At 47.8% G+C, this 19,725-nt stretch overlaps 1 protein-coding gene across 1 annotated transcript; it reads right to left on the bottom strand.

Annotated features, from left to right (window-relative positions):
* Positions 1–723: 723 nt before the first annotated feature.
* SCD (stearoyl-CoA desaturase) lies at positions 724–18,451 on the bottom strand. The gene is made up of 6 exons (XM_088528812.1): positions 18,352–18,451; positions 14,240–14,525; positions 7,439–7,569; positions 3,759–3,964; positions 2,331–2,563; positions 724–1,197 (listed from the first exon to the last, which is right to left on the bottom strand). The coding sequence occupies exons 1-6, from the start codon at positions 18,376–18,378 to the stop codon at positions 998–1,000; spliced, it is 1,083 nt and encodes a 360-aa protein (XP_088384938.1). The 5' UTR covers positions 18,379–18,451; the 3' UTR covers positions 724–997.
* Between the last annotated feature and the right edge of the window lie 1,274 nt (positions 18,452–19,725).

The following is a 19,725-nucleotide window of genomic DNA, read 5'->3' as shown; positions in this document are numbered from 1 at the left end:
ATCTGAAGAAAACTACCCCAGTCCAGCCCAGTCCTGAGGCACTGGGTGCCACAGCCCTCCATCTCCCAGTATGGCCCTTCTCTCTGCAGCTTTCTAAAGGGCCATGTGGAGTCCAGTGCCTGGTACTGCATCCAGTCTCTGCAGGCAGCCACAGCCCCAAGGCACAGCGGGCTAGTGATGGGTAGGAACTTGTGACACTAAGGAGATAATAAGGCCGCTGAGGCTCCCTGCCTCCGGTGCTGTCAGCTGCCAGTGTACCCCATGACTGACTGATGGACCTTCCTGGAGCTCTTCAGAGACTTTTGGGGATCTCATCTCCCCAGCTTCTCCCAGCTTGACCTCCACCTGTGTGGGTCAGAGAAGCCCACTGCTGTGAGGTGCAAGGGGGAGAGAGACAACTTCACGCTCTCTCTTTCTGAAGGCAAGGGGAGGGGACGGGGATGCTTTTCCCAGAGAAAGCAGTTTAGTGATGCCAAGTGTCAGCAGCCCTTGAGAAAGGAGGAGGGACAGAGGAAGGAGGGGGAGAGTTTGTGGGGTGGTCCATGTGGGAAAGAGAATCACTGACTTTGGCTCAACTCTTCAGCTGGCTGGTACAGACTTCCCTTAACTCCATGTTATTTAGCCGGCTGCAGTGGGGACACCCTAGGTTACTTTCTACTAGCTCCTCTGCCAGGAAAAGACAGGGATGAAAGTAAAGAGAAAGAGGGACTAGCGGAGCTAGAAGGAAAAAGAAGAAGAACAAAAGGAAAAAGAGAGGAGGGAAAGGGTGGCCTTGCATTATAAAGGCAGAGTTCTAGTTTTTAAATACATCACGTAAAATACAGTGTGGGAGGGGTTAAAACTCATTATTGTTATCTTAAGCAAACTGGTAGCAATATTCAGTAGTTAGTAAACAGAACATTAAATCTCTGTCCAGCGTGTTCAGAGGGGTCAGGAAGGGAGAAAGGGAGGAAAAAGGAAGGAGAGGTGTGGATATATGTGTAAGGAGAGCAGGAACTCAGCCACTCTTCTGACGCCCTTCTCCAGTCCGCATTTTTCGAGCCAGGATGACTTCCTTGGAGACTCTCTTGCGATCGCTGGCCAGGCCCAGGAAGCACATGAGGTCGATAAAAACTGTGGTTAAGTTGAAGTGCCAGCCAAACTCACTGGCAGAGTAGTCATAGGGGAAGGTGTGGTGGTAGTTGTGGAAGCCTTCTCCTGCAAAACAAAATCAGGGAGAAAATGTTGCACAGTTTTTGGTTAGACCTTCTTGCACTGGACCCAAAGCACCATGTTCCTGAAAGAGACCATCAGTATGAGTACCAGCTAGACCTGCAGTGAGTCTGTGACAAGCCAGGGGAGGCTACTCCATACTCCTGTAACACAGATAGTCCTAATACCAAAATCTGAAGGGCATCTCCAGAAGGGAGTAATGCAGATGGACTTCCATTAAGTGACCTACCCTGCTCTGGAGGGGGTTAAGGCTGACCACGGTGTTCACCCCTTCAAGGACATTCTCTGGACGATTGCTCCTATTCACTGAATCTCTGCAGCTCAGATCCCTTCCTACTAAAATTCCAGGAGCAGATCCTTCAGTGGTGGGAATCAGTGGAGTCCCAGTGACGTTCAGAGTGTTGCGGTGATGCAAACCAGCTAACAATCCAAGGCAAATGCTAATCTTGGGATGGCCAGGCTAACCTTGGGGATAATTCCATAGCATTTCTGGGGAAACACAAGAGATCTGGCTTGTCTCACACTCAAGCACCCCAAAATAATCAGCTGCTCCCAAAAACATGTTCAATGGTGCACTTGCTGCACTTGCTTAGATAAATCTAAGGCAATAAGCAGGGACTGCAGTACAAGATATTCAGTCTGGTAAATGGGTCAGGGACACGTTGCATCAGGGTAAATAAAATATTGTTTTTGAGATAAGAAGGTGCTAAGTGTAGCAGAGTGTTTCCCAGCCTGGAGGGAGACTGGTGCAAGTTGATAACCTCATTGCCCTTGTGTACTCAAAAGCCATCCTGGGAAACATCCCCAGAATGCAAAGGCTGCTGGCCTGGATGGGAGAGGTACAGGGGGAATTGAGGACATCTGGATTCATAGGGCTAATCCATTTCAGAGGAACACCTGAGGTATTAACTCTTACGTCTTCCTGGGCTGGGTTTTTGGGTAGTATAGATTGGCCGAGTGTGACCTGCCCTTTAGAGATGAATGGTGTCTAGGTCAGCCCAATGGAGCAGCTTTCTTTGCTCCACTCCAAAAGTATTTGAAGCCCTGCCAAGGGTAGACAGGGTCAATCCTCAACTCTGAAGTCTGCAAGCAGGGAAAGACACAGACACTGAACTTACCTAGGGCTCCCAGGCTGACCAGAGAGTTCTCTCGTGGGTTGATGTTCTTATCATATGGTCGGTTGCCAAACATGTGAGCAGCACTGTTCACTAACCAGGCAGCGTTGAGCCCTATGACATAGCGCAGGATGGATGGAATGAAGAAGCTGATGGTGATAGATTCGTCCCAGAAGTACCAGGGCACTACAGCAGGCATCATGAAACACAGCAGCACCACTGAAGGCTTGTAATACCTGGAAAGAAGGGGACCAAAAGTAAACAGTTTAGTGGTAGAGGCATGGAAGGAAGAGCTGATTCAATCCCACCTTTGGAGGATTCATGCTAACCTAAGTAATACAGAGAAATCAAGTATAGAAATACGTAATTCCTTACCCCTTGCATCTTTTGCTCTGGATGCATAGAAATGCTTCTTGGAGACTCACAAGTCTTACCACTGGACAGAAGACAGACTGAACTCCTGATTTCCCTGCCTCAGTCTTGCATATGTACAATCCAATATCCCTTTCAGCATGAGTCCATACACCAGCTGCTGCTGTTGACCTAAACTGCCATTTGCTTCTCTGCTCTGCGGGAGTCCCATAAAGGTATCCGCACACTGGAAAGTCCCATAGAAGATCTCCTCCATAGCTCCTCCTCCATAGCTTTGACCTGAGGTTGCAAATCCTTATGGACTTGGCCCTGTGTATCATACACCCTCCTAACAGCAAGTACAAGCAAGGAACACTTTTTCCCATCAAGGACCAGACATGTGGAGCTTCTCATACTGGAAAGATGGGAATGGAGAGAGCCAAACCACTCTGATGAGCTGCCAGAAAAAAATCAGGGTGCGAAATGGAGGAGAGCTATAAAATTTTCCTGCTTCATCTGGGACTGAGTTAGGGACCTCCAGAATGAGGACAGTTACCACACAAGTTCAGCTTCCCATTCCCACAGTCCTGGTAACAAGTCTGTGGATCAGATGCATGTAGGAAGGTGCTTTACTTGATCACAGAACCCTTGTAGTAGGCACAGGGTAAGTGACAAGCCATCATGGCTCAGGCTCATGCAACCAAAATCCCAGTTCTGTCCCTGAGCACAGTGGCTTATCCTGGCCAGCGGCTCTCACAGCTTAGACACACCCCACACAAGAGGCATCAATAAATCAAGGCTCCTTCTCAATGGTTGCCTCTCTTCTGCTCCCATTTTCAGCCTCTGTTTCACCACATTGCTTGCAGGAGACTGACGGGAGAGTAGAGAAGGCTGTTGTCAATAATATCTCCAAGAAGTGGCCTGGAGGCACCCCATGGGCTGACTCATAACCAGCCGAAGTGACAGGCTGGACGAGTGCAGGCAGTTATGCAGGTATTTGACAGCAGGAAGCTTGGCCCACTTCCAGGGTCCCCACTCCATTGCACACCAGCTCGGCCTGGGGCACCCCTCACCGCTCACCTCCGTTGGAACATCACCACTTTGTCAGCCCTGACATCGCTCAGGTCGATTTTCTGGCCCTTCTCTATGACATCGGGGTGCTTGCGCACCAGCAGCCAGCCGATGTGGGAGAAGAAGAAGCCCCGCTTGGCATTGTGAGGGTCGGCATCTGTCTCGGAGAACTTGTGGTGAACACGGTGGTCTCGGACCCACTCGTAGATGTCATTCTGCAAGGCAACAGGAACAGAGAGTCAGGGCTAGGGTGTAATGCTCTCTTTGAATGAACAAAAGAGCCTAACACATTTAAAGCACCTAAATTCCATGACCTTAGCGCACATTAGCCATTTTAACTCTCTTCAGGATTCGTGGATTTTTTGGGTCTTTTTAAACAAAGAGGTTGGACCTTCTTTGTTCAACTATTTTATTTCTTCAAAATCTGTGGGTTTTTTTTTTTTTTGTGATCATTCTTTCTACTCATTAAAAAAAAAAAAAAAAAAGCTTTGATGTCACTCTGTTCCCCCTACCCCTGCAGCAGCCAGACCTAATTGGCCAGACACTGTCTTCGCCCTCAGATACTCGGCTCTGATTGGTCACTTGTCCCCTGTTTCTGTGCCAGCCGAGACTGGTCATTTCTGCCCCTTCCCTCTGCTTTGACATTTTCTATGGGTCAACTTGCCCTCACCTTCCCTAGAATTGCCAAATCAAATGGTACTGTTTAGCTGGGGATGAGTTTTTTTAAATGTTTTTTTTTCTTAAAAATCAAATGCTCTAAAAATTATTTTCTCTTTTGAAATAGGATAAACACACAATTTCAATGACAATTATCAAAAAATAATCCACCCTTCCACCCCTTGAAGAGTTCAGTTCAGGCTACAAAATCAATAGTTTGAAAAATGTTGAAGTTTTCATCATTTGTATTAAGAAATGATTGTTTTGTCTAGTTTTAAGAATCGCATCTAAATTAATCCCCTATGCTCATTCCTTTATACCAAGATTTCAATCTGCTAAAAGCCATGTATTATCCTGACCTAGAAAGCAGCAAACTGAAATCCACACATTCTCCTATTTTCTGCACTCTACAAGAGGCTCCTTAATCTCATAAGCACATGGGACTTTTCCTCGAAGCACTTAGAAGGCAGGGAAGCAGCACAATTATCTCTATCTTATGCCTTCCAGGATTAAGTGACTCGTCCATATCCACACAGGGAACCTGTGGCAGAGCCAGAACTCCTCCTGACTTGTTCTCTAGTGCCATAGCCACCAGACATTCATCCTTCAACTGAGAAGAAATGATTGCATGAGCCATGCAATGAGACAGTGATAAACGTGGACCAGGAGTCATCTCTCGCTTCTATTCAAATACTGAGAATTGTTGCCTTCCTTTCTTCTAGCGCACCCTGAACACATCCAAGAATCACAAGCCCCCACTGCTGTTAACTGCAACTTGGTCACTCAGCATCCCCCAAAAGAGAGGGGCTCAGCAGTCTTCCCCATCCATTAAGCAGAGAAGCATAGTCAGTACACATGCTGGAAAGATTTCATCTATGATGCTAAGTCTTTTTCACATCCCAGACCCTGTATAGCACGAAGTAACTTGAGAAATCCCAGCCTGATACTGGACATCTTGAGTTTGCCCATGTGGGGATGCCTTCTTTGTCTCCTGGAATCCTTTCACTGGAATTAGAAGGCACAAATTTGGAAAGAGACCATGTACTAGTTGGATAATGGCATGGTAGCTGGAGAATGATAACACCTCCTCCATCACGACCTGTGCATAAACACTCATAAATCAGAGGCTTGAAAATTAGGATCTTGACCCAAACATTAACACATTGAATTTCTACAGATCTTAGTTTAGGGCCACCTCTAACTGGGACCTTGTCTGAAAATCATGGCTTTATCAGACTAGCCTGCAGGCCTGAGGAGAACTCCTCCTTTGTCAGGAGTTTCAAACTACAGGGTACAACCAGAGGAGCTTCTGCTGTGCTGCAGCTACATGGTCTTGCAGGCAGAGGAGCTGCCATATGGTAGAACTGTTGAACTCCCTGAAAGCACAAGTCACTGGCCACTACTTCAGCAGCCAGCAGGCATTCTCTGCAGAACCTCAGATAAGATAATTTATGGTATTCTTTGGCTTTAAAAGTTACCAGATAGATTTTAGAGTGGCTGCTACTAATGGCAATGAGGTAAATTCAGAATAAACCTTTTGATCTCATTGAAAATAACTATTAGCAAAAAAATCCATGGGGCATGGTATTGAATTTTCAGTAAAACTTTGGATTAGTTGCTATTGAAGCTGAAATATCTGTCCATCTCACATCTTTGTCTATCCTTATCCCCTACAGCAATAGCTCAGCAAATTCCCCCTCTGCCCTACAACCCTGCAAAAGACAGTCTTTGTGTAGGACGGGCCAATACCCAGTAACCCGTCCTCTTTCCTTGCTTTGCTTGCGATCAGTAGCTGGAATCAGCAGCATGGTCCTTCCTGTTTCTTATGAAACACTCTGGTTTGGTACTAACAGGGAATAGGAATGTGACTGATGTTTCAGAAAAAAAAAATCAAGACTGGAAAAAAGCATCTATACCCTATTCTGATTTTGTGACAATGAAATGACATCCTCTACGGCTACACAGTGGAGAGAAACAGATGATGTCTCTGAAATACCTGGTCCTCTTGGACTTTACTCTTCTGCCCCAACTCAGCTGAAAAATCAGTTAAGGGCATAGCACTGACCCCTTTTTGTGCACCTTCTTCTGGCAAAAGGTGTTTCACCCTGCCACATTCCTGTGCACTTCCTAGGACATTAGCAAGACTGTACAAAGCCTTTCTGAGCACAGTTGGAGGACAGAGTGCTTGGAGCTCTCTCTCACAAGCAGACATTGGAGATCTCCATGTTTTTTTTTTCTCCACCAATCCAATTTGAGTTTTCACTGTAGCTTCAACTAAAGGGCCACCTCTGCTACTTTCCACAGTCTCTAAGAACTTCCTGGTTTGCTTGCTTCATAAACCGTGAAGTGCCCCCTCATGAGTGGTTAGGCAATATCTTAAGGTGCTTATTAGCTGCCTGCAGTCACTCCGGCCACTCTGAATGGGCCCAACCCTTCTCTCCTTGGAACGGCATTGCCCTGGGATGACTCTGGAAGCTGGTGGCAGAAGCTAACAACTTGTTATTAGCTATCATTATTCTTACTAGCCACAGAACTATGCCCTAAATGCATAATCCCAACAAGTGCTTGGTCCTTCCACAGCAGCAATTTCTACAAATTGCTCTCAAAATGTGCAGATGCTCCCCTGCCCCGTTATTGCCAGTACAGCAAGGAAAAGGCGAGGCAACTCGAACAACAGGAGAGTACTTGACACTTCTACATGTCCTTCAAAGGGCCTGAGAACAAGCAGGGGGAGACCGCACCCCAAGGGAAAGGTACATTCCTGCTTTGGAGAGCTCTCCTACCCCTGGGCTTGGCCAGCAGTCTTCCCCACCTTGTTAGGAAGCTTTGTCCCAGAGTCACCCTCTCAAGGGACAAGGTGAGGACACTGAGGCAGACTCCAGCACTGGAGTGTCAGGAGGAAAGGGTAGGTTGTTGCTTGACAAGAGGTAGCAGGCAAGAGGAACCTGTCTTCAGCTTGTGCCTAGTATTTGACACATGGACTCAGGACAGTGCTTTCTTCTGAGGACTGACAGCATGAGGAAGATGCTTACCTGGAAGGCCACAGAATTTGCAATGGTCAAGAAGATTCGCAAGGGCAGTGTGGCTTTGTAGGTGCGATGGCTCCAGAGGCGGTGAGCTCCAGCTGTTATTCCCAGAGCATTCACCACAAAAACCACGACAGCTGATGAGGAAAAGAAAGTGTTGGGACATTAGAGCAAAGCAGCTTGTTTCAGGCAAGTTCCACACAAAGGCAGGTCTTCCCCTAAAGCTCTGCAGGCAAGACAGGAACTTGTGGAGAGCCTAGACTGGAGGTGTAAAATCAACAGTGAGTGCCCTTACTCCTGGGCTATATGAAGCAAATAATTTCAGCTTCTCAGGTGTGACTAAAGGAAGAAAGTCTCCTTTAGAAGATTCATCACAGGGGTCAATCCTTCAGCATACTGGTATCTGACATGGTAGAGGATGATGAAAATTGTTAAGAGCTACTCCTGCTACACCGCTCTATGCTAACAGCCCTACCAGGTCTCTGTATTAACAGCCCCACCAAGGTACAGCTTTCACACCATTTCTGCAAACCCCATTGATCAAGGTCTCGCTTACAATCAGAAGAGAATTGTATCTGAAGAGTAACTGTTGGGATTGGCCCTTGGGATAAAGGAAATATCCTGTTTCCCCATGGGATACTTTCTTTGGTATAAATCTTTGGATTTCAGCCTATTAGATCAATCATGCAAACAGCTCCTTATTCATATACATATATATGGCCTATGGATAGGAGTCTCCAGCATGCTTGACAACACCACTTAATCTTGCCAAATGGCTCTAATCAACTTTATCTTGAACCCATAAAAAAAAAGGATATTGATAAAGAAGGAGATTTGAGACGTGCAGGGCACTGGTACCTTATTCTTTTGTTCAAAATAATGCAGGCTTTATTTCCTATCATCTCCTGCTCCCTCTTCTTTCACTGTATCACCTCCTTTTTGTTTTTCTGCATTCCAAGCCTAATCTCGTATCGGCTAAAAGCCAGTCTCAGTGGATTTAACATTCTCTTCTGGCGTTTTAAACTTGGATAAACCCGCCTTGCTCCCACCCCCCTGTATGACAGCCACCCTCCCTGTCTGCTGAGCTGACCACGACTTCCTGTCTCCTTCTTCTCCCTTGGTTCCCCATCTGACGCGGAATCCAGAGCAAGCCTCTGGCCAGCACATCTCTTCCTCATGTCACCCAAAGCCTCTGCAGTCTCTCAGAAGAGCCAAGAGGTCTCTGGCCATAAGTGATTTACAGGGCACAAGAAGGGATCAAAATAAAAGTAAACGCAGCAAGATCTGACTTGTGCTATAAAGCTCACAAAGCTGAGCAAATCGGGAAGGGAAGAGGGAAGGGATGTTAAGAGCAGGGTGTTTGGTTCATGTCTACCTTTGGCTTACTGACGGAAATATTTATTCCAGATACCTTGAAGTTTTTCCTAAGGCCAGTGATGCTGACTTGAAGTTAGCTCATGACAAGTTTGCCATTGGTTTTAGATTTTAAGAGTCATTTTAAATCATTCTCTAGCCACACAGATTCATAGAGAAGAAGAAGGAAAAAAAAAAAAACCCTGAGAAAGCACCTAGCATTTTACTCTGCTTTGCAGAACCTCTCTGGCCTCAGACACTGCAGTAACAAATCGACCCACTTCCAGACACTTCCAATGCCTCCTATCAGTGTTCGGAGCACAACACACCCCTTATGTTCGATGCTGTACTCGGAAAGTCACAGGTCACAAAAGCTCTGAGCAGCTTTCTACCAACTGTGCACACTTCCTTTGGTGGGATAAATTTATAAGGATGACAGCAACTTATGGCAGAGTTGAGGGATCTGGGTTTAAACCCCAACCTATCTGGACACTGTACAACAGGAAGTCCACAGGAAACACCGGCAGATCACAATGGACTTTGAATCAAGGATGTAGGGGGCAGCTTGCTGGGAAAAGACCTAGGCTTTCCATGGTGGGACCAGCAGGTATGTGCAGGGGACAGCTAATTAAACTATGTAATCGTTCATTATCTTTAATAGCACTGGAAAGTAAATGTCAGGGTAGGTGAGTACGGTGTGTTCAGGCTTCTCTCCCTGACTTTTTTTTTTTTTTTTGGAAGATTTTTTGAAGGGTTTTTTTGAAGATACAGTAGCAAGCACAACGAATCACAAATATATATATATAGCTGGGACACCAGATGATCCAGAAACCTGAAACCTAGTCCTTGCTATGGTTCCTTCCAAATAGAAGTTTGGAAGAACAACCATTGCTTTTGTGTGTCTTGGCATAAAACATCATGCAAAGCCACTGTGGCCACAACTTTAATTTCATGCTGCCTTTCCTACTGCTTGTATGCTACAGCTGTTTTTTATCTAAGGAGAAGACACGTTGTACGGCTCCTGTATGAGCTGAGTCTCAATCTGAGCACAGATAGTTCCCACTGAAAAAACCCAGACCTTTGCGGGTACTGGCTTCATCACCTAAGAGTTGTCGCAACAGTTCAAATGACAGCAGGAACAGGATTTTAACAGTACAATTGAAAAGCCTGGTGGAAAGCAGAAAAATCAAGCAACTTAATGACTTAGAGGACTCGCCCTCACAAAAGGCACAATAGTGATCATAGCTTAGACAGAGAAGGAGCATTGCACTCCTTCATGCATTCAGAATGAGATTGGAAAAGAGGATGGAGAAGGTGAAATAAAGTAGTGCTGATAATCATAGCTCCCTTGTGAATCTGCCTCAAACTGGAGGACTAAGGCACTCCATCAGTACCACCAGTTGAGATTTCAAAGCCACATTCCACACCATGGCATGACCTTGGCTGTGAAGTATCCAGGGAGCTCTAGATAAAAGATTGTCAACTCACAGGTGATGTTAACAGTAACCCAGTCAACTGGAATACAAAGAATTATGACTACTGGTAGTAATACATACTCAGTGCTTCAGAAATGAAGCCCAAAACAGTTCAGATTCAGTCATGTCTACATGATTCACTGCCCTTTACATCTTTGGGACATGGATTCAGACTTCCAGTTATGAAGGGAAGCCAGGAATGTTTGTCACCTGAAGTCAGCACTGATAATGTTTGTATGGAAAGGTATCTGAGCTCCGGAAGGTGTCAACAGACTGCTCAGCAGGAAGGAAAACTCCAGCTCTAGTCTGTTCTGTCCTTGACACTCAGGCCCTACTAGCTGGATGGGTTCTAAGAATAGCAAGAAAATTACTATGTTGAAGAGAAAGATAGCAAGGGTAAGGAAATGTATGCAGGCTGCATTAGAAGGGAACAGTGTTTAGAGGGAGCAATTAGAACTAGTGCGGCTAAATCCTAATTTCTCTGTCAGACAAAATAGGAACTTCCTCTTGGCACTCAGAGAAGTGTGCAGCTTGCTAATTAAGCCTGCAGATATACCAAGTGGAGAGGTGTTGCCAGTAGTAGCTTTTATGGGAAAGTAGCAAGGGACTTCTGTAAATATTATCTGGAAGCATCCCTAGCGGTAGTACAATTGTTTTCTTCATTATTGGCTGCAATTTTTAGATTGTGAGAGTTACCTAAATTATATAGCAGGATTCTTTTTGGTCCAAAAATGATGCAGCAGCAACAACAACAACAACAACAAAATAGTATCAACTCATTTCCCCTACTACTGGCACTGCAGGGAGCTGAGGCACTATCAGACCACCAAGCCAAGAGGAATCATCACTGTTTTATAGTCACTTTTGGTCAGGCTGACAAGGGTTAACACAAATAAATCAGTCTGCTACACCTGAGGGCCAGGAACCTGCAAATCATGTTTTCGGGGAGGATGACAACAGTGAGAAAAGAAAGAGTCAGTCACCTTTGCCTCTTGCCTTTTGGCAAATGACATGAAATCTTCTCAAGATAACTAAAGGCTAAATTTTGCCAAATGCAGTGGGGAAGACAGTAAAACAGAGAGGAGCTGGCTAGACAGCAATAGTGTAGAAGGGCTTGGAGCATTCTGGCTACGGTGAGATCTCACCTGATCAGCCAGCCCAGCTCGTTCTGGGAAGCTCTGTACCAGAGAGAGATCAGGGGATACAATGGACACAGCAGTGCGAACAGCAAACAATGATGAAGGCAGGGCTGGAGAGCTTGAGAGACAAAGAGGAATTAGCAAACAGAGAAATGAAAACAAAAGAGGACATAGTCACCAATATAACTGGTTTCAGAGAGACAGAACATCAAGAAGACCGTACTCCGGATGAGGAAGGTAAAATCAGGGATTTCTGTTTATAAAAATATAGTAGATAGATCATCTACCAGGCAGCACAGCTGCCCATAGCGTCCCTACAGAGAACACACAGGACCATGTTAATTCTGTATTATAGGTATGTACCCTAAGGAAGGGATCATCTGAAAATGAAGAGCAGCTCCAAGACTAGCACTGGGAGAACTGCTCTGCCAACCCATGGTGTACCACAGGGAACAGTATAAATCTCTGCACTGCCCTGTCCTTATGTGTAAAATGGGAACTGTAGTCCTGTCCTTGCTATCAGGTGTGCTGGGAGCAGCAAGTTACTGAGAAGACACATTCACAGAGGCCCTCTATATCCCAGAGAGAGGTTCGATCTGAGAAAGGGGAAGTACAAGAAAAAGCAGGGAGCATTCCTGAGAAGCCAGACCTGTGGAGTATCCGTGTAGCTCAGCTCCAGTCTACGCTCATGGAGAATGGACTAATGGGTGACTGTTTGGGCTGCTGTGTGCAAAACAAGATGGTCCTTTCCCACAAATGCTGTGATCCAAGGCATGAAGCTCCCTGGAGCTATTCCAGTTCTGTTAACGTAAGAGAGCTCTTTAGCCAGCTCAGAGTGCAGCTCCACCAAACCCCATGCCTTCTCCCATTCCCAGTTCTCACAGCATTTGTCACTCCAGAAGCCACCAAGGAATCACACAGTGCCTCACAGTGGCAGGACCAGCATCCGGCTCCTCACATGGCGAGGGTACCAGGAGGGTTTGGGGTCAAGAATACAGGATAAATCCTTACAAAACTGTCATGGGATGCCCTATGGACATCCTGAACAACATGTGATTGTAAAGACAGTGCCTCAGAGGCACTTTGGTGATAAGATGGGGCTTAGTAGAATGCAAAATAGCATTAATCTTGTTGAATCAAGATGCTTAAAACCAGCTCAGGCATTCTAGGGGACTTCAAGGGAGAAGGGTTGGCCCGATGTGGAAATCATGGCACATCTTGCCACCCTGAACTGAAACTGTGGAGCCCAGTTCATGTTGTCCCTCTCCCAGCAAAGTTTCTTTCACAGTGCCCCCCTGAAAAGCCACGCTGTTTCTTCAGTTGCTGTAGCCAACCTGTGACTCAGTCCTATATCCCTGGGTGAAGCTTATCACCAAGGCCTTTGCCTGTGAGAGATTTGGATGCCTGGAGAGGGAGAGACTCAGTTGAGCTGTGTAGGGAGGCACCCTGCTGCAGCTGGCATTTCTGCTCCAGGTGCAATGCTCCCAGCTCCATGCTGTTGGGAGGAAAGCACAATAGATCCAGGAACCCATCTGGCTGGGGCAGGCAGGAAGAGCACAAGGCTCCAGGTGGACCTCTTCAAGGCTTGTCTGCAGCTTGGCCAGGCTGTTCCTGCTAGCTGTTTGCCAGGGCATGGGTTTAGGCTGCTTCCAGCTCCCAGCTGAGCATTTGGAAGGAGCACACTGAAACCAAGTGCTTTGCCACAGTGCCAGCAGGTCTCAAATGTGACCAGCACTTTTTGTTTCAGTACGGCCCATCTCACAAGCAGGCAGGGGCTGGATACAGTTTCTGGACATCCCCACGGGGAACAATTTAGCCAAATCCCCCAAAGAGGCCACACAAAACCTCACAGAAAGCCCAGCCCCCAGCAGCTTGGGCCCTGAGCCCAGCTCCCTTTCACACAGTCAAGGGAGAAGTTTGGTTCCTGCACTGGGCAAGGTCTCAAAGAAAGGGGAGTTTTGCCTAGCTACCTCCTGCTTGGCTGTGCTTTCCATTGGAATTCCCTGCCTGGAGAGCCACTTAGGCATTTTTTTTTTCTGCTGCTGCTGCTTTTTTTCCTTTTTGAAAGTTGTCAGATTAATCTATGCTTTTGGAAGAAAGATAAAAGACTGAGTTTCAGATTGAATTTTTGCCTTTTACCTTCAGCACAATTGTATTTTGCCTCTCTCCCCTCACAGAGGCATGGAATCCCTGCAGGGTATACGTCCTCCCTTGGAAAGAACAGTAATGGTTACTTTGAGGCAGTAGCCTCACTACAAATAATATCCTGTATTGTGCCTCCCTATCAACTCCTGAAGATGCTCTTACTAGCATCTTTTTTTGTGAATTTTGGGGATCATCACTATGCTCCATCATTTTTTTTTCTGTGCTTCATCCCAGATGTGGCTGCATTTTTACGTGTGGGCTTCCTCCCTAGCAGGAAGCCTTGCAGGCCACATTTATTGCAAGTTTTTAAAATTTTCCTTAGTCAACATCAGAACTGTTCTGATTGGGCCAGTAAAACCGTCCTCACTTTTCCCACCTCCCATGGTAACAGAGGACCCTTGTGAGCCAGCAAGGATAGACAGAACATGAGGAAAGATCCCTCAATATCTCATCTAACGTCTGTGCATCAAATCTGCTCTTTAAGTAACCGGGTAGTTCCCTGATGAATCTTTCCCTGCTGTGACTTTACAGCAGACATGAGCAAGCCCTGCCACAGTTTGCTGTGGCTGAGCAGTGTCTTCTAGTGGAGGACCTCCATTTCCTTCTTTCTCTTCCTTGAGTCTCAGGACCTAGAGTCAAGAAAGACACAACAACTAGGTTGCAGATGCCAACAACAAGTAGAAGTATGTACTTACCCCACGCCAAGGTCTGGATCTTTGCATAAGGTACCAGTATCAGCCCAAATATGCCCCCCAAATGCAGCAGGCTCATGAGGATGATATTTCTCCAGACGTATTGCAGCGGGGGCTTGGGGCCCTCCTTCTCATGGTAGGTGTCATCAAAGGTATCATCCACTGAGCTCTGGTCTCCTGCCAAGTCCTCCTGATTGAGGACGGCCTTCTCCTTGACGACATGCCCATTCCTGCTCACCTGAGAGGTGAGGGTGCCAGCAATGGTAGTGGTGTGAGGGGAGGAGAAATCCTTGGAGAGGCGGCAATTTTCATGAAAAGAAAAGGGAAAACAAAGCAAAACAAGAAGTTAGTGGTAACAAATGCAGGGAACTGAAAAATACAACAGCTGCTCTGGCAGTACCAAGCCTTGGAGACTGTGGCTCTCCGGCAGACTCCTTTCTTGCAGCTTAGCTGTTGGCATCAAGACCAGCCTGCTCTAGCTCCATGGAGCAATGCCTGTGAAAGGGAGTAGGTCTGCTCCTTTGCTGGGAGGAGTTGAATAGTGCGCAGGGTGCAGAAAGTAAAGCAAAAGTCCTGAAAGCCATTTTTTTTCCACCACTGACGTTGATGAGTTCATTTGCAGGATGCAAAGATTTTAATTTTCCTTCAGTTTTATTTGTGGGCAGTTTTAGGTGGGTTTGCAGTACTGGCCTGTGTATAAGCAGACAACAATAAAGAAAATCTTTTGAATGAAGAAAGAAGTGGGAGAGAACTATGATCTAAAATAAGATTTTATTTTAAATCACTGGGCTGCTTCTGATTCGACACCCTTGTGTCACCCCACTTGGAATCACTAGGTGAAGAGAGGACATCTCTTTGTGGTGCCTCTTTTATCTCCCTGTGCCTCACCACCATGGTCAGACCAACGTGCTTTGGGATCAGCAGGGGGAAGCTGCTGAGTGCTTATGTTTCCAGTCAGACTTGCAGTTCCTAGTTCATGGCTGGTGTTTTCCCTCTTTTCTCCCTCTCCCACTTTTCACCCAGAAGCAAGCTGAGGCACAAGGAAGAGAATCCTTCTGGCAGCACACGAACAGGAAGACTTAAGAGTCAAGTTCAGTTGCTCTGGCTCGCGGCTCCCCTCCTGTAACCAGGATACATCATTCCCGCTCCACATGCTTGTTTGCCCTGGCTGAGTGACAGGCTGCCTGATCAGGCATGCATGACGAAAGGAGTTGGCAGGAGTGACCCTAATGAGACAGGTCATTGAACCCTGAATCACCAATTTCCATTTCTGCAAAGACAGTCGCAAATTTGCTGATGCTTGTATGCATTTGTCGGGTCCAAACCCAAGCACCTGATGGGGCTCGATCTCAGCAGTGCGGAGCACATGGGATGTGAGTGGTGAAAGGGTAGGCTACCCCCATCCCTCACCTGCCCTCTTGGGAACTGGCCTGGACGGTTCTAGCGCCGTGCTGGCCGCTGCAGCCACTGCCTCCGCACGCTGAAAGGCAACAGAGGTTGTGCCTAGCAGGAACGGGAGAGTGACCTTGGCAAACCCTGGAGTCTGCAGCTGGGAAAGTTCACTTCCAAATGGAAATCCTCCCTGAATTAAAAGCTGATTTACCTCCAGGCATCTGGAATTCCTAAAAGACCACTGCTCTGCCCTGGCCTAATTTCCTGAGGCAGGCATTAAAATCAGGCCAGGCAGCTTACGTGGCCACCCCAACTCCTCCCTTTCCCAAGGGTAGAAACTAGAGGCTTGTAGATACCTTCCTACAGGGAGGAGTTGGGAAAGCCGAAAGATTCCCCACATGTGGTAAGTCAAATGCTCTCTTTATAGGAAACCTTATAAGCTTTTTCTTCTAGAATCAAACATTCTCTGATTTGAAAGGGAAAAAAAAAAGAAAGAAAAAAAGAAAGGTAAAAAGGATGTTCAGTGTCCTGATGCTCTCAGCGAATGCAGGCAACTGGTGAGCTTGGAACCAGCCTTCTCTGCATGCTGGCTATGTCTGCCTCTCCCTGCTTTTCTAATTAATGTCAGTTTTGTGGGTGTGATAGTCTGAGCTGCTGGAGATTTTATTAGCCATTCTGAAAAAAGAAGCATGAGAAATGGCTTCTAATCCAGAGATTAGGCCAATAAAATTCCTGCTTATTCCAAAGTGTCAGATATTCTCATCTGACATTTTGGCAGAAAGGCAGAGTTTTCTTCCTTGGCTGGAAGACAATCTACCAAGAAGACCTAAGACTTGTCTATGCAGGAAAAATTCTCAGCAGAGATCTGGTGATATAATTAGAAGGGTAACACTCCCCATATGGACATGCTGATTCCAGAGCAAGAGTGTGGGGTTCGAGTTGCATTTTTCTCTTCTGTGGTAGCTTATGTCACTGTCAAAGTTACATGGCAATAAAGGAGGAGGGACAGTGCAAAGAAACCAGCAGAGAGAAAAAAGGCTTCTTCTTGGACAGTCGGAATAGTTGCATAGGGAATGCTACCATAACTATGCTGCTAGAATTACACTGATATAAACTGGTCGTTTCTTACATGTAGACTAACCTTAAATCAAAAGGGCTGTAAAATGGCTGTAAACCTCAGCTCCACCATTACAGACATGGTGGGGAGAGGATGGGGGAAGGAGGAGGGAGAGAGCGGGCAGCTATTTAGCTGGAAATCAGGGAAATGAGCAGGAAAGAAAGAGGATTTTTATCCCTTCATGGCACTAGTGGCTCCTACTGCTTCTCCCAAGAACTGTGGGACGGGAATTGATTTGGGGGCTGGAGCTGGGAGGGGGTCAGCCAAATCATTTTCATGAGTTTTCGCTCATTTCGGAATGACTTGGCAGCTCTCATCTGCAGAACAGATGTGTTCCCCCACCTCCGCCCCCACACATACCCTACCAGCGTTAAACACGCTATAGGTTATCCTGGCAAGCAGCCAGGGTATACAATCAACTGGAGCTCAGAGGCTCCAGCCCTGGCTCAGCCTGGGGCCCCAGGGCACTGAATCTCCAGTCCAGTGTATTTGAATGTGCCCATGGATAGGATTCCTTTCAGCCTTGAGAATATACAAGCCTAGACCAAGAAACATAGCCTGAGTGCACTGTTCTTGGCACCCATTTCAGAGAAGAATAGGGAGTAAATTCTTCACACTGTAGCGTCTTTGGAAGGTCACAGCACCTGCACCAAAGCACGAGGAGGGATCCCGTGTGTTGAGGACAGGCAAGGGAGCACAGCTGTGATTTACCTCCTACTCAGCATTGCTGGAAGAGAGACTGGAGGAGGATGCAACAGCAAGAACATCAGAATCAGCCCCTGCTTCCCCTCAGCCGAAGGGGGAATTTCAGGAGACAAAGAAAAAGAGGAGGAGGAAAAAAGTCTGTAAAGATCCAACAGCTCTGCATATCTTTCTGTTGCTGGGTCATTATTCAATCCTTCCTGTGCCCAAAATGGGCTGTTCTCCCCATTGTACGTTTGCTCAGCTAAGGCAAAGCAGACACAACCATTCATCTCATCCGGGCAGCTATAGTGGCTTTCACCTTGCGTCTGTCCTAGAGGAGCTCCGTGCTGCAACACTTGAGTTACCAATGCTGTAAGAAAACCCCTTTCATAAGAAAAGAAAAAAAAATCTCAGTCTGAGTGTTACCAAAAAGCACAGTATGTCTTGGCACAAGAAACCTTCCCAAATGACTCTTACCAGAATGCTTAGGTTGATGTTTTTAAAAAAGGCCTATATTTTCCTCTCAGTCTATTCCAGGGCACTCCCTCTCACTCCCCAGACCTTCTCTGGGGAGATAATCCTAGTGGCAGATATTCCTGTTTCATTCACTGTTGCCCCATGAGGCTTGAGTGATGTCTCAAGTTAGCACCAAATGCCTTTAGCGATTGAAAAGTGACACGCAGCGCATACCTGCACACGCGTGTGCACGCGTGCAGACGTATAGATAAAACAATAGATAGAAATCTCCCCCTAAAAGAACAACCACCCAAACCGTCATCAAGTGAAATCGCCGAAGAGAAAAAAGAGGAAGGAGCGAGGCCTGCACAAAGAGCGGAGAGCGGCGGCGCGGCCGCCGGCATCGCGAGCCGCGCGCGGAGCCCCCGCGCCGCCCGGCGGAGCCTCCGCGCCGCTCGGCGCCTACCTCCTCGTGCAGCAAGTGCGCAGGCATTTGGCGGCCGCGCTGTGTCCCAGCCTCTGGCTCTGCTGCTCGGCGGCGCTGCGCGGGCGCGCACGTCCCGGCTGCGCTGTGCTGCGAGGCGCTGCGCTGCGCTGCGCTGGCTGCGCTGGCTGCTGTCGGCGCGGAGCCCGGTGCGCTGTGCGAGCGCTCGGGCGGGCGGCGCGGGGTATTTAAGCAGCGCCCCGGTGCCCCCCCGGCTGCGCGGCGCTGCGCGGGGTCAGCGCGGCGGGCGGCGAATCGCGGCGGGGCCCGGCTGCCGGCGGGGCCGCCAGCGGGGGCGTGACGGGGCGGGCGCCGCGAGGATGCTGAGGGAGAGGAGGATGCCGAGGGCCGGGCTCTTTCCTGATGCTCGTCTTTTTTTTTTTTTTCTTTCTTTTCTTTTTTTTTTTTTTTTCTCTCCTTCCCCCTCGCGATCCCATTGGCTGCGGGAAATTTGGTGCCACCTCGTCCTGCCCTCGCCATTGGCTGCCCGCAATCTGCTGTTCGCTCCCCGCGGCGCGCACCCTGCGCGCCCTCGCCGCGCGCGCCGCCCGAGCGGGCCCCGCGCGCGCCGCGGAGCGCCGGCCCCGCCAGCCTGGCTTTGTGTGTGCGTGTTCGACGGAAAGCATCTCCTTTGTGCAGCGCAGCCGCGTGCACAACTGTATAGGCACCTATAAACTGTGCATCTCTACAGAAAAGCGCTCGTGTGCATACCCAGAGAGGCAAGTGCCTCTGCAGGGATGTATGTATCTTTATAGGCTGGAAACAGTCTGGAAAACACAGGCTGTGCCTTTCCATGTCTTAACGTTTTTAATTCTGGCCACTTTCCACAGTCTCTTGAGGAGGCGAAGGCTTGGGAGAGATGGGAGGAAGATCAATACTCATCCGTCTGCTGATGAGTATTTCACATAAGAACTTTGCAGCCAGCCCCAGCAATGCCCGTGACAGGGAAATCCACACTCTTCCTCAGAAGACCTTCACTATTAGGACCTAGTGAAAAAGAGGGCCTTATAAAACGATCTGTCCGTGGCAGAGCCACATGGATGTGCACATGTGGAGATCCCTGTGTGATCTCCGTGCCAGAGCCGGAGCTGTGCAGCAGCAGGGCCTGGGGCGCCATGTCCTCTCGCCCTGGTGCCATTACCCCAGCAAGGGAGTGTTCCCACTCCTTTCCTACCTTCCGAGGAATTCCCTAGCCGAATGAGTGTCCCATATTCAAGCATCTTTCACCCCGGCAAACATATCACTCTGTCCTAGCGGCTATCCCTCGGCAAGGAGTGATGGCACTGGCCACACGAGGGATGCAGAAGGACAACCGACTCCTTGCAGTATCTGCCCCTGGGCTGATCCTGCTCAAAC

Source organism: Tinamus guttatus, unplaced genomic scaffold (genome assembly GCF_059628265.1).
Source record: "Tinamus guttatus ecotype Peru unplaced genomic scaffold, ASM5962826v1 Tinamus_guttatus_pri_ptg000314l, whole genome shotgun sequence".
NCBI classification, from domain to species: domain Eukaryota; kingdom Metazoa; phylum Chordata; class Aves; order Tinamiformes; family Tinamidae; genus Tinamus; species Tinamus guttatus.
The sequence above is the reverse complement of the archived record's forward strand: the minus strand, read 5'-3'. Positions and strand labels throughout refer to the sequence as shown.